At 42.0% G+C, this 14,242-nt stretch overlaps 1 protein-coding gene across 1 annotated transcript in view; it reads left to right on the forward strand.

The window, feature by feature from the left end:
• The window catches only part of CNTRL (centriolin), a 28,290-nt gene that overhangs the window by 374 nt on the left and 13,674 nt on the right, over positions 1 to 14,242 (forward strand). The window contains exons 2-17 of the mRNA XM_066332928.1: positions 810 to 1,064; positions 1,382 to 1,515; positions 2,035 to 2,165; positions 3,539 to 3,680; positions 4,196 to 4,382; positions 4,485 to 4,678; positions 6,400 to 6,519; positions 7,032 to 7,257; positions 7,726 to 7,835; positions 8,333 to 8,527; positions 11,321 to 11,474; positions 11,894 to 12,114; positions 12,733 to 12,909; positions 13,189 to 13,323; positions 13,418 to 13,563; positions 13,975 to 14,155. Of these exons, the coding sequence (XP_066189025.1) occupies positions 851 to 1,064; positions 1,382 to 1,515; positions 2,035 to 2,165; positions 3,539 to 3,680; positions 4,196 to 4,382; positions 4,485 to 4,678; positions 6,400 to 6,519; positions 7,032 to 7,257; positions 7,726 to 7,835; positions 8,333 to 8,527; positions 11,321 to 11,474; positions 11,894 to 12,114; positions 12,733 to 12,909; positions 13,189 to 13,323; positions 13,418 to 13,563; positions 13,975 to 14,155 (2,667 nt within the window). The 5' untranslated portion in view covers positions 810 to 850. The remainder of the gene's footprint in view (positions 1 to 809; positions 1,065 to 1,381; positions 1,516 to 2,034; positions 2,166 to 3,538; positions 3,681 to 4,195; positions 4,383 to 4,484; positions 4,679 to 6,399; positions 6,520 to 7,031; positions 7,258 to 7,725; positions 7,836 to 8,332; positions 8,528 to 11,320; positions 11,475 to 11,893; positions 12,115 to 12,732; positions 12,910 to 13,188; positions 13,324 to 13,417; positions 13,564 to 13,974; positions 14,156 to 14,242) is intronic.

Genomic DNA, 14,242 nt, shown 5'->3' on the forward strand with positions numbered 1-14,242 from the left:
CTTTCCCTTGTTCTTATTTCCTTTCAAATTTCGGAGAAAAGAAAAAAAAAGGCCATCTCAGTGAGGGACGTATTCTCAAGGCACAACGTCATCACTCTTAAAACTCCCAGTTCCGCTGAGAGAAGACTTTTCTCTCTCAATGCCTCAACATGTGCTCCTTGTTCAGTGGGTGGAGGTGTTGGTAAAGCTCTGTCCCTCGGAGATGGTTGCTTTGATGGCTTTGTCACACCGAGTACATGACTTTTCCTACGCTCATCCCTGGGGAAATATGTTCATCACCGAGGGAAGTTTCTGTTAACATTCTCTACGATTTCCCAGGCAGTCGCAGGATAACTTGTTTGCAGGAAAAAAAAAAAAAAAAAATCTCTGGGAATGACAGTGCTAGACTGATCCTATTTTTTTTTTTTCCCCTCGGTTGCCTTTTTCTGCTTGCATTTTTTTTTTCTTACTGTAGAGTGGGTGATTTCAAGCTTTGGGAACATTTGGGATCCAATCTTCTGCTTCTGTCCCTGCCAGCTCTGCTATCTGAGCTGAGAGAATCTCCAGACCTGGCAGACTTTGTGTAAACCACAGCCTGCAGGACAGGAGGAAGAGGAGCTGCCAACACCAAGCTGCTCAATCAGTCCCTGGGGCTGTGCTGTAGAAGGGTGGGAGTTTAAAGGTAAAATTCTTCCCTCTGCCAGGAAAACTGGAAGTTGGCACCCATTGGAGATTTTTTTTTTTTTTTTTTTGGCAGCTTCTGTAGCACTTTTGTTGTCATGCAAACCTTTTGAGATTTAGCTTTTTACAGAGACTGATAATTGTTTCAGTTCTTCCAGGTATTGCCGTGTGATCCTCTGCGTTTCTGGCAATGAAGAAAGGCTCTGAGAGGAAAACTGCAGTCAGAAAACCACAGGCATCAGCGTCCAAGATACCTCAGCTGATGTCACCTGTCAGTCCAGGTGCCACATCTCTACATCTTGGCCAACAGGCACCTCCAGCTGCTCCCAAAAGCATGGAGCAGAGGCCCCAGCAATGGGATATTCCAGCAGGAAAAGTTGGAGCTGCTTTTAAATTTCACAAAGGTATTGTGTAGTAAATAATGCTGGTATCCAAGTACATACCACAAGCGTTAAAAGCCAGTGTTCTGTGAATTGTGGGATTAAAGATGTATGATCTGTTGGAAAGAAGCCTGAAAAGGATTGCTTTTAATCTTTTTTGTTGTTTTTTTTTTTTTTAATGCAAATGTGGAAATGGGCGTAATTAAAGTTGGAGAGAATAATGAAACTTTTACTCCTTCCTGTAAATGCTTCTAAGGGGATGATTGTCAATGTTTTTCCAGTGTTGAGTGTAAAGACAACAACAAATATAAAAATCATCAATCCTTTCTGTTTAATTCCAGGTGAAAATGGTGTTAGCCCAGGGGTTAAGTACATAACTGAGCCCCTTATTAGGGGTCTATCAAAACAGCAAAATTTGGCATGTATAAGCACACTGAATCTTTCTTCCCCAAAGGATGGGGACAAGAAATTTAAGGTAAGTTATTGGAAATAACTGGGAAATAAACTTAAGTTTAACATAATTGCAATTTGTTGTTTAATACAGACTTCTTTTTAAGTGGATCTAAACAGCACAGTCTAATTCTGTTGGCCTAGTTCTGCAACCAGCTTCTCTTAAAAAAAAAAAGGCCATGGAGACTTGAGCAAAAGAAAAAGAATTGATTCATTAGAATCATTAGATTCGTTCATGTAATTTTTTAGGTTTTGGATTGTGCAGGTTTTGGTTGGTTTGGGGATTTCTTTGGTGGTTTTTTTTTTTTTTAATTTAATAATGTTCCTTTTTATGTAGATGAAGACTGGCCCACTGTAAATTTAAAATCCAGCTTTCTAACACTGTAGAAGACTGCACCTGAAGTGGGGTTTTAGAATACCACAATAAACTGTGATTAATGAAATATTAGACTACTTGGTATTTCTATTAATAGAAAGCTGATTTTCTCTTAAAAAAAAAAAAAAACTACCCAAACCCTATGCTAAGGGATTTTCTGTTCTTTAGTACATAGAAAATTTGGAAAAGTGCTCCAAACTAGAGGTGCTAAACCTTAGTAACAACCAAATAGAGAAGATTGAGAAGTTGGACAAACTGCTGAAGCTGCGTGAGCTCAACTTGTCCCGCAACAGAATCAGGTGAGAGGAAACAGGGCAAATAAAACTCATTTTCCTCCCCTGTTTGACTGAGTTCTCTCACAGGAGTGAACACCAGAGGTGAGTTTCCCAATTGGATGTCAAGACTAACAGGCTTTGAGGTCTTTTTTTAAAAAAGCACAAGCGCTGAGGTATTAGGAGTATAAATCATTCTGGGAAGTGCTGTCAGTGTGCCATGGCTGTGGTTTAATTTGTTTTCCTTGGAAACCAAGCCAGGAGTGCAAGTTTCCAGATACCACAACGAAGAGAGTGGGCAGGAGCCCAATTAAGTGCATTAAAAATTAATTAAAATTTTGCTGTTTATTATTATAGGTAATATAATAAGTTTTTTCTTTTAGGAAAGGAAGCTGAATGGGCTTGATCAGGCAGGCCATAAACTCCCTAAATTGCTTTTGAACTCTTTTGAGAGCCTGGTGTCTTGTCTAAAGCGTTGAAGGGTAATGGTTTTCATGCAGTAGCAAAACTCTTAATTGCATTTAACTCTTCTGTCAATGAATTATGATCTTTACTATTATAACTCTGCAGCAGCCAAGCTGCCATTTCAGTAGAGAGACATTTACAGTGGGAAGTGAGTAAAACCCCAGGGTTTGTTTCTACACATTACATTCACACAACTTCCTCTCTCCACAGGAAAAGGGCCCAGTAGCTTTTACCTGCTGCTCTGTTTTTTACACTTTGGTTATGTAGAGCTCATATATACCAAAAAGCAGCGCAGCCACAGGAGCACATCCTGCTGTACTTTGTTGTAATTCTCATGGTTTACTTAATGTTCACACATACTCATCAAAAATGCTTTAGTAAACTACAAACCAGCATGGTTTCCTCAATAGTTTTAATAAAAACACTGAAAATGTGGCTCCTCATGCTGTCAGTTTATAGCTGATCCTTCCTTTTTATGGGGTGGGGGGAAGAAACCCCAGAAAACAACTTTATTTTGATTCATCTTTGTCCCATTACATTCTTGGGAGAGAAAGAGCAAATTTTGCCTATACACATTATCACATATAATACTTTATATATTATATTCTAGAGCAAATTTTGCCTGTACACATTATCATATATAATACCTTATATATATTATATTTTAATGGTATTAATATTGAAATGAAGACATGCAAAAGTAATGAGTTTGTGACAGTGACAGAAAATTGTGCTGTGATTTTTGGTCTTAATTTAGTACTTGTAAGTAAGCTGGCATAATCTCATTAAATTGTCCTTGGCAGTAAATAATAGTTTTGCTGATCTCTTGGTTAATTAATTGTGACAGATTTTGTTGCAGTTTATCCATAATGCCTCAGCTTCACTTTAAATTTGCTGTGGTTCATGACAAATTCCATTTCCCTTCTCCTTTTCAGCAAAATCGAGGGCATAGAACATTTGCAGAACCTCCAGAAGCTGAACCTGGCAGGGAATGAGATTGAGCACATTCCTGTGTGGGTAGGGAAGAAACTGAGATCCCTGCGCAGCCTGAATTTGAAACAGAATAAAGTGTCCTCAGTAAGTGCCTGTGGTCAGAAACAGACATTGTTCAGGCTTTTTGTGGAGTGAACTGGGTATTTACACTGATGGACTTACTCTGAGTAATTGCAGGGTGTCTTTCCACAAAGTCTGCTGTGAAATGCAGCAGCTTTTAGCCTAATGAAGTTATTTATCAGAGAAGCTCCTGGTGTGCAGGTATTGGAATTAGGTTGTTTGGGAAAGCATAAGTTTTGGGGAGGTTATACATGCACAGGCCTTGGTATCTTGAATTTCCAAGATAAAACTTGATTGCCTTTGCACTCTTTGCAGCGGCACTTTTTATAGAGGAAATAATTTTAATTTAAGAAGTGACTTTGGTCATAATACTGTCTATTTTGATAGTTTTTTACAGCTTTTTCTTTAGCATAACGGTTAAAATTAATCCTTTGATAGAGACCTAACACAGAACATTCTACATAATCACAATTCACTCCTGGGGGTTTAATTCCTCTCTGAAGGATGCCTAATCATAGTTTTGTTTCTCTTTGATTTAGCTCCATGATATAGCCAAACTAAAGCCTCTGCAAGACCTGACCTCTCTGTTCCTTGCTGAAAATCCAGTGGCAAGTCTGCCTCACTACTGCTTGTACACCATATTCCACCTGAGGGCCCTGGAAAACCTGGATGGGCAGCCAGTGACAAACCATGACAGGCAGGAAGCTCTGGAGAGGTTTAATTTAGGTAATCACCTATTAAACCTGAAGTGAATGACACAAAATTAAAGTTTAGGAAAGAAGCGATTTTTTTTTTTAATTTGAATGTTCCTCTGATTTGGTTTTTCAGAAGAGATAGAAAAATTAGAAAGAGAGTTGGAAAACACCAAGAAGGATATGGAGAACCTGAAACTGAACCAGTCCAAAGTTCTTGAGCAGCTTCAGCATCAGGATAAGCTCAACAAGTCACTAAAGGAAAAGGCTGTGCAACAGAGACAAAGCTTTGAAGAGCTACAGAGGGACCTGGGCACCAAAAATGAGCTGGTAAGATAAACCCTGGCACTAAGGAAATCTTTGAGCACAGAGCTGTCAATATGAGAGTGCACATGACTGAAAAATTAATTTTAAAACTATTTAGAGAGTGGTTATTTACCTTCAATATTCTTTCTGTGGAAAAAGTAAGTATAAGGAAGCAGCACTCAGTATCACTCTTTTGATTTATAGTAACTTCTTTGTTTCCAGTAATTATTTATGTATTTCTGTTTAAAATTTTGTCTGTTGATGAAAGGTTAAGCTGCTAAAATGCTGAAGTTTTGAATGTGCTGCACTGGTCAGACTCTAAAGTGCTGCTGCAGTAAGGGAGAAGGTTGCTGCCTTTACTAAAAAGAGATGTGCACACAAGTTCTGTGTCAGTAATAGCCCTTTATTATTTTGAGGAATGCTCACCACTTTAATTGTATTTTATTCACATCATACTGAAGTCTTATATTTGAGTCTCTTTCATTGGTAGCCACACAATGCAAGCAAAGTCCTGCTGACTTGTGGGTGCTGAGTTGTGAATGACCTGATGGGAACTCAATATTTGTTCTTTATCTTTATGACTTAATATATTTTCTTTAACCTCCTATAAAGGCTCAGCTGGGATTTTCCAAATCTGTGTCTCGGGTTTGATCCTGTTAGTTTTGTCGTCTAAAATTTCATCCTTCAGACTCTCACACCTGGTACTTCTACAGCTGTTTCTCTGAAAACACACACACACACTAACCAGCAGTCTGCTTCTAAATGCAGGGTTTGGTAAAATGAGATGTAGCAGCAAATACTTTGCAGCCTGAACCCACTCTTCTCCTTTGGATGACAAACTTGGCTCACTTGTGTCTCCCTTTAGCTGGTGTCTGGGTTTGTCACAGTCCCCTTCCTGCAGAGCCTTTGTTCCTCACTCAAGGTAGCCCCACTGTGCCCTGGGTTGCATGGTTGGTTTTATTCCTAGGATGTATTTGCACGTTCCCTGAAGTAGCAACATTATTATGAAGTGTCCCAGTGAGACTTTATATTCACTGTGGTCTGGAATATAATTTTCTTGATTATTTTTTCCCCTTTTTCTCTGAAACAGAGTTAATTTTTGCATGGCATTTATCAGGTTTTGAAATGTCTCTTTAAGCCTTTTCTGTTCTATTTCTTTTCCTCCATTAGTCCTGCTTTCCGCTCTCTATTGGAATTGTGCTGCATGTTCTCCCTCAGGTATTCAGTGTGAAAAGTTGATTTAAAAAGAAATCACATGATGGACCTTTGCTTAAAAATAACCTCAAAACCAATCTAGCACATGGTTAAGCTAAAATAAAACACACAGACTTTATACTCTTGACAATTGTGATATTTTGGGTTTTTTTACAGACCATGAGTGTTAATAGTCCTCATGCTCACCAGCAGCAGTAAATATATTCCTTATTTTGGCCTAGATTTTGCCAAAGCATCATACCCAAATTATTGTTTTTATCTTAAATTAGGTTTAAAAATAAACTTGTCACTTTGATGTGACAAACAAAAAAGGCCTTTCATGTGATCATTTGTACTCTGTTAATCGTGGGGCTTTTGTCTCCTCTTAGCTCACCATTGTAAAATTGCCCTTTGTGATATTCTGGATCCCAAACTGTGCTGTGAGCTTTGTTCCCTCACTGGGGGCTGTGCCCTGCTCTCTGTGGAGCTGCACTGAGTGTGACAGTGATGAGAGAATTCCACTGAACTCACTGGGGTTTGTGCTTTCTTAGCTCAAGCAGAAGACAGTGGAGCTCACCCGAGCCTGCCAGAAGCAGTACGAGCTGGAGCAGGAGCTGGCCTTTTACAAGATTGATGCCAAATTTGAGCCCTTAAATTATTTTCCCTCAGAGGTAATCATTTTAAAATCGTGGATCTTTCTTATTGCTGTTTCCCTTGATTTTTCAGCTTGGAAAATAAAAAAAAACCTCGCTAGTTTTCCTGTAATCTAATAGATACTGCTTTATTAAAGGCCCAACCTCTGTTGTACTTGCAAACAAAAATGCCAGATTGAAATCCATAAGAAAAGTAAAGTTTAGTAACCCTTGACTACAGTTAAGTGATGTCTGAGTAAAACTTAAGTGCAACAATGTAATGGACTAAATACAATCTAATAAAATTCAATATACTAAGAAAAAGTTCCTCCAGACACCTGCAACAAAACTGGTCACACCCCAGGTGGGTTTGTTTGGTTTTAATTCCGTTATAAAATAACAATTTTAAGGCCAAAAATGTTAAGTATAATCCGTTTTCTTTTAATTTCAACTTGATTTTCCTTTTTATGCCTGACAAGAGAACTAAATGTATGTTAGGAGTTGACTGCAGCCACAGATCTGAGATAAAGACTCTGCTTCTTACATTTCAGGAGGTTGAGCTTGATAATGTGCCTGGTGAAAGTCCCTACATTGGCAAGGCCAGGTACAAAAGAAATATGTTTATAAAGGAAGGATACATTGCTGACAAAGCCCAGCAGCTGCAGGTTGGGAAAATGCAACAGGAGGAAGATGACTCCTGTAGGAAACCCCAGCTGGAATCACATCTCCAAAGTCTAGATAAAATACTGCAGGATAAGGAAGAAAAGATTCATTCAGGTAAAAGTCTAATTTTTTTTATCAAATAAAGATAAGAAACATGGATATCAGTGTGGTTTATTCCAGTGGTTACACGCTTGACATAAGGATAGAAACAGTGTGTCAAAGGCTGGAAGTGCTGTGATTGTAAAACTCAGGGTTGATGCAGTTTTTGTGTCAAAACTGCTACAGTTTCTTACTGCTGTTATTTTAAGATAAACCAGGATGAGGGCATTAAATGCTATTGAAAACACAATTCTAGAGATGAATATTCATTCATCATATTTGATGTATGAATTTAATTGTGTAATGCTTGTTAAACAAGCTTTGGACATACTTTCTGGTTTCTCAGAACGTATTTATCAGCTGTGATTATCAGTGTGTTAGTGCTGTGCTGATTAATGTGTTCATACATTGCTGGGTGTCAGTGTTAGAGACAATATTATAATGTATTTTGTGGGGGTTGTGTTGGGTTTCTTTTGCCTGCAGCAGAAAGAAGATTGGAAGAACTGGGAAGTGAAATTGGAGATGCAGAGCAACAAGTGCTGAAAGTAACAGGGGAACTGCAACAGCTGGAGGATGCTCTGGCTCAGAAAAAAGTGAGTTTTTCCACAAAGAGCAAGGGAAGGTGTTTAAAGCAGTGTTGATGTAAGAAAATACAACTTTTTCTCCTCATTCTTATAAAGAGGCCACTGTACAGACATAAATCCATGTGTCAAGCATCAGAAAAATCTTCCAGGTTTTGAAGAGCTTGTTCATAAATCAGCTGTTAGAGCTGTAGTGCAGTTAATGGCATCTGTTCCATGTGTTGCTGCTGATTTATTGCTGACTCTCCCCAGAACCCTTTGGAAGAACCTGCTGTGTAGGTTGAGTTGTGCAGCTGATAACAAATGTGACTTCAGAACTGGCAGCAAGAATTAATTTATCAGCATTAAACTAAAACAGCATCTTCCACTTGGCTTCAACTCTCACCAATTATTGCTATTTTTAAACTTGCCTGAAAATCAGTGACCGGGACCTTCTTTATTGAAATGTTAAATATATTCTTGATCATCTGTGTATTTCTAACCACTCAGTCTCCTAATGCTGTCTCCAGATCTCCCAGGCCAGCAAGGAAACAATTGAACAGCAACTGACTGGGAAGTTACAAATCCTACAGGAGCTACGCAAGGAAACCTTAGAACTGGAAAAACAAATAGAGAAACAGAAAAGAGAAATAGAGAAAAATCAGAAAGAGCTTGAAGATTTGCAGAGTTCACTTGCTTCTATAAATCCTGAGGATCCAAGACATGTAAGTAAAACCAGAATCTGAAGTTCTCATATACTGTGCAATGGACTAAAGGCAGCTTTAACAACTGGCCATTCACTTGTGCCTGTTCCATGAGTTATATATTCTTCTGCTGTTTATCAAAATCATTAACTTAGAATTCAAAAATTAAAATATCTTTACAGTTAAAATATCCCACCGGACCAGCCAGCTTTGATAAAACACTCGAACAACACATTTTCCCAGCAGGTGCTGTAGAGCACATTTAAGAATTAAATCTTTATGCTTTGCACAAACTCACTGCAGAGCCCTGCAGATGATTTCTGTGTAAGGAATCTGTCATGCACCTTTTTGTGGATTTAAAGGTTAAAGATGAGTGTGTGGCAGTGCTTATCCAGCCTGTTTGGTGGGGACTGTGGCCTTTCTCTGAGTTATTAACTCTGTTCAGGTACAGTAAACACTAATAGAAATTAAACCAAAATGAAACTGAATTATCTTTAACAGTGTTTTTGAAAGGTTATATCTCTAAATGGAAGCTTTTCAGGCCTGCTGGATGCTTTTAAGTAAGAAACAAAAGTATTTTTATGCTTTGCTCCTCAGCAGAGGCACGTAAACGCTTGTTTAAAAAGTATTTAAAAATATTCTATTTTTAAACTTAATTTCCTCGGGTGCTGGGTGGCAGAAGTGCTGAGCGTGTTCTGGGAAAGCTGCCAGGGGAATGGCCGAGCCCGGGGCTGGAGAGGAGAGAGCCCGGGGCAGGAGAGGGGAGAGCCCGGGGCAGGAGGGGAGAGAGCCCGGGGCTGGAGAGGAGAGAGCCCGGGGCAGGAGAGGAGAGAGCCCGGGGCAGGAGAGGAGAGAGCCCGGGGCTGGAGAGGAGAGAGCCCGGGGCAAGGAGAGGAGAGAGCCCGGGGCTGGAGAGGAGAGAGCCCGGGGCAGGAGAGGGGAGAGCCCGGGGCAGGAGAGGGGAGAGCCCGGGGCTGGAGAGGGGAGAGCCCGGGGCTGGAGAGGGGAGAGCCCGGGGCTGGAGAGGGGAGAGCCCGGGGCTGGAGAGGGGAGAGCCCGGGGCTGGAGAGGGGAGAGCCCGGGGCAGGAGAGGGGAGAGCCCGGGGCTGGAGAGGGGAGAGCCCGGGGCTGGAGAGGGGAGAGCCCGGGGCTGGAGAGGAGAGAGCCCGGGGCTGGAGAGGAGAGAGCCCGGGGCTGGAGAGGCGAGAGCCCGGGGCAGGAGAGGAGAGCCCGGGGCTGGACTGAGCTCGGAGTAAAGGAGAGCCCGGGGCTGGAGGGAGTCCGGGGCAAGGGAGAGCCAGGGGCTGGAGGGAGCCAGGGGCTGGAGCGAGCCCGGCCCTTCCCGCGGCCGCCCCTCGCTTCGAATCACAACACAGGAAACGCCGTGCGGGCCAACGGCCGGGAGCGGGAGCGGGGCCGGGAACGGGAACGGGGCTGGGAACGGGAACGGGAGCGGGGCTGGGAACGGGAGCGGGGCTGGGAACGGGAACGGGGCTGGGAACGGGAACGGGGCCGGGAGCGGGGCTGGGAACGGGAGCGGGGCTGGGAACGGGAACGGGAGCGGGGCGGGCAGCGGAGCCCGGGCAGCGCCTCCGGCCCCCGCTCCGGACCCCATGGAGACTCCTCTCAATTCCTGCCCGCGCTGAAGCTCCCGGTGCTTTATTCAAATGAATTCTCGCTCAGGGGTGGGGCGTTCTGCAAGTGCTGTCTCAGGAAGAAAAGACAAAGGCAAAGCTGTAAGTGGTCGGAGACTTGTGGCTTTTTGTTTCTTTTTCAAAGTGCGTTTTTGGTGCCGTTCAGCAGCTGCAGCAAGATGGCTCGATGGCAGCGGATCGGGTTTTACTTGTTGAAATTTCGCTTTTGAAAGCTGCAGGGCAGTTTGTGTTTAGCAAGGTGACAAGTTGAACTGTGCTGATATGCATGTTTAAGTTAACTTCCGGTTTAATCCGTTAAAATGCAAAAAGCTTTGGGTTTACCCATTTGCTTTTGTTGTGGAAGCAACTCTGTAAGTGTTCTTCTTTTCTGAGAACTCGTATTTAAATTTACTGCTACCTCGATTTATTTTTTTAAGTAGTAAAAAAACCAGTCAGTTAATCCTGACAGTATAATTCTGTATTTTCCCCAAGTTTCTAGCTTTGGGTTGTTTCTGAGCAATTTCACACTGTTAAGAAATAACACTTTATTCTGTTGATAACCAAGTTTTTTGTAAACAGCTGCAACAATCAGTTAATTCATACTAAAAACATAAAGTCCTTGCCAAAGTCTGTGTGAACTGTGTGGTGTATCTCCCAGAAAGATTTTAATAAAGTAAGATTTACTTAGGAATATTTACTTAGTAACTGTAAAGTTGGCCTCGCTGTTTGTTCAGAGTATTTTCCTTCAAGTGCTGACCTGACATGTTCTAAAGCATCATCTGCAGTGAGGGCAATGCAGGATGACAGGATTAAAGGTTCTGGGAGAAATCATGTTTGTTCTTGACTGAGAGAGGAAGTGGCAGAACAAAATGTAAAGGCAGGAAGAAAGATAGTAGCCATGAGTACTAATTTCTAAATGCAGGCTTTATTCAGCCTGGGCAGGGGGGAGCCTGCAGACAATGCTGGTACTCACAGATTGCTGCTTATCTGGGGTCCTTTGTGGGGCAGGACTGAGGGAAAATAACAACAAGTAACAAACCCCAAAGCACCACAGTGTGTGCTGAGCTTGTGGCTTTTCTTGCTGATAGTGAGACACTGCAGAACGGAGACAAAATCCCAATCTGATTTTTTAAATCCGTGTTGATGGCCTGTTTTGCTTTACCTTTCTGTGACTCGACAGGCTCACATGAAAGCTCAAAAAGCAAGTAAAGAGCAGCACCTTGATATAATGAACAAACACTGCCAGCAGCTGGAAACTCGCCTGGATGAGATGCTCTCCAGGATTGCAAAGGAAACTGAGGAAATCAAGGATTTGGAGCAGCAGCTCACCGATGGTAAACTTTCATTTTTGTCTTAAAGTGTTTCTTGTTCTTAGGGCAACATGACAATTGAATGGAGGATTGTTTTTGTTTATCTTTGCTCAAAGGAAATACAGAATGGGTACGAAAGTCTTAATAAACTGTTCTTAACTGGTATAAAAGTAAACTGTGTGTGTCCACTTCTACCTGATTGGGAAAGGGAGGCAAGAATTCACAAAGAGCTGCACTTTCTTTTAACTCTTCCAGTGGCCAGGTTAACACAGTAATATTGGGAATCCTAACCTTAAAACCAATAATTTCTGGTTGAGTTCTAGGTACTTGTTTTTACTTACTCTCGGGGTGAACATTTGAAATGATAAAGGAAGGAAATTTGGTTTGTTTAGTAAATAAATGTGGCTTTTTAACTACCTTGAATTCATTTTGCATTTCTGCAGGTCAAATAGCAACAAATGAAGCACTGAAAAGGGATTTGGAAAGTATTATCATTGGCTTGCAGGAGTACCTGCAAAGTGTAAAGCATCAGGCAAAACAGGCCAATGAGGAGTGTAAGAAGTTGCAGAAGGAAAAAGAATCTTTGCTGGGAAGATTGGCTGGTCTGGAGGAGGAAAAAAACAACCTGGAAGTGGTTGTCATGGATGCAGAAAATATGAGAAAAGTAAGGCTTAATACCTCTTTTCCCAAGTTCAGATATCTAAGAATAAACTTGAAAATATAAACTGGTGATCAGGTTGGGACTAAGGAACCACAATGCCTTGGACAAAATAATTTCTGATATGGTGACATGATGAGATGTGCCCACACACCTCCAGAAGAGAATCTGCCCTTTAAAACCAGTTGCAAGAGACATCCAGCAGATCTCAGAAATGCAGGTTGCACCTCGCAGACATCACTGCAACTGGGTTTGCAGTGACACCGTGAGGAATGGCATCAGTGGAACCCCTGACATTGGCCAGGGGTTTGTGTCAGCAGCCTGGATCTGTCCTGTGAGCCAATGACACAGAGCTGCCTGGGCATCCTGGTGGGTGTTGTGTTAACCTGACCTCCTGGGACAGTTCTGTGTCACTTCCAGCTCCACCTTTCTAACCTGAGTGTAGATTTTGGGCAGTCAGTGGCACCACTGACCCGACCTTGCAGGTAGAAATGCCACCCACCTTCAAGTTTCAATGGAGTTCCTGAGTTGAAGGGAAGGGAGTTGAAGGGAAGGGAGGCAGTGTACTCTTAAATTCTGTCCCTCCCATCTTTACATCCTCCTAAAATGGGTATTGAATTGCAGGAAATTGCAATGCTGGAGAGTTCACTCCAGGAGCAGAGAGAGATAAATGAGTCCCTTCAAGGTGCTCAGGGGAAGGTCAGCGCCTACAAGGCCGAGCTGGAAGCTCAATTAAGAGACAGAGATGCTGAAGCCAAGCAGCAAAAAGAAGAATTTGAAAGACTCAAACAACTTAGCCAGGTAAGAACAGAGCTTTAGTGCTGTTATTTAGCCCAGCACACCTCATCTCCAAGGTTAAATCACACAACTGCTGGTTTAGGTGTGTCCCCACAGTAGCAGTTTGCTGGCATTTAGAACTTTGCTTTGAGGTGCAGATGGTTTGCTTGGGGTTGTTTTGTTGGATCTTTTTTAGGTGCTGTCATATTGTTACTGTTTTAAGAAATACATCTGTTGTGTGTTCGGGTGACAGGTTGTGGTTGGGAGTGGGGATATTCATCTGGAGGTTTTGTGGTTTTGTAGATGGAGCTGTCAGCCCTGCAGGATGAGCTTGAAAAGGAAAGACAGCTCTTAGAGAATGCTCAGACCAAAGCACAACTGGCAGAAGAGAAGGAACAACAAAATTACAAGCTGCTTTTACAGTTCAAGCAATTGCAGGTGAAGTGTTTGTTATATTAAAAGTTCTAGCTTTTATCACTTGTGGATTTGTTTGCTTACATTTGTGTGGATTTCTTTTTTGGTCTGTTTTTAGGGAGACAATAATTTCCTAAAACAACAGCTTAAAGATCTCCAGAATCAGCTAAACCACGCCCTTGGTAACTTAATTCATCCTGAGGATGTCATGGCTTGTATAAATGAGCTCAGGCAAAAGCTTCAGACAGGAGCAGGAGAGATAAAGTGAGTAAAATAAAAGCACACTGTGAGATTAGAGCGTGTGAAAGGGGCAGGACAAGAGAAAATGGCCCCAAGTTGTGCCAGGGAAGGTTCAGGTTGGATATCTGGGAATTTTTCCTCACTGAAAGTCTTGCCAGCCATTGGAACAGGCTGCCCAGGGCAGTGGTGGAGTCACCAGCACTGGAAGGATTGAAAAAATGGTCCTATGTGGCACTTGGGGACATTTGTTAGTGGTGGCCTTGGCAATCCTGGGGGAATGGTTGGGTGAACTCAGAGGGCTTTTCCAACCTAACCTGAATGACTTACACAGCATGTCTCAGATTTCCACCATTTGTCATTCATGATTTCAGGATCTGGTATCACAACTTTAAATCACTGTTTTCTGTCTTGGAACCTGGATTGTTTCTCTTTCAGGTGCCCAAATTCAGCTGATATTTTAGGGAAAAAACTTGCAAGCCTGCAGAAGGAATTCAATGACATCCTTGCTGATGCACAGAAGGAAAAAGAGAAAGCATGGGCTGGACAGAGACAGCTGCAGGAAGAAATGGTATCCCAGCAGGAAAAACTGGAAGAAATGCAGGAGAAATACAGACAGGCATGTATCAAACAGCAAAAGCAAGAGTGAGACAATTTCAGCTTAGGCTAAAAAATGTAACCTGCAGCTGAAGGACCAAGTTTCACT

Source organism: Sylvia atricapilla, chromosome 19 (assembly GCF_009819655.1).
Source record: "Sylvia atricapilla isolate bSylAtr1 chromosome 19, bSylAtr1.pri, whole genome shotgun sequence".
In the NCBI taxonomy this organism is placed as follows: Eukaryota; Metazoa; Chordata; class Aves; order Passeriformes; family Sylviidae; genus Sylvia; species Sylvia atricapilla.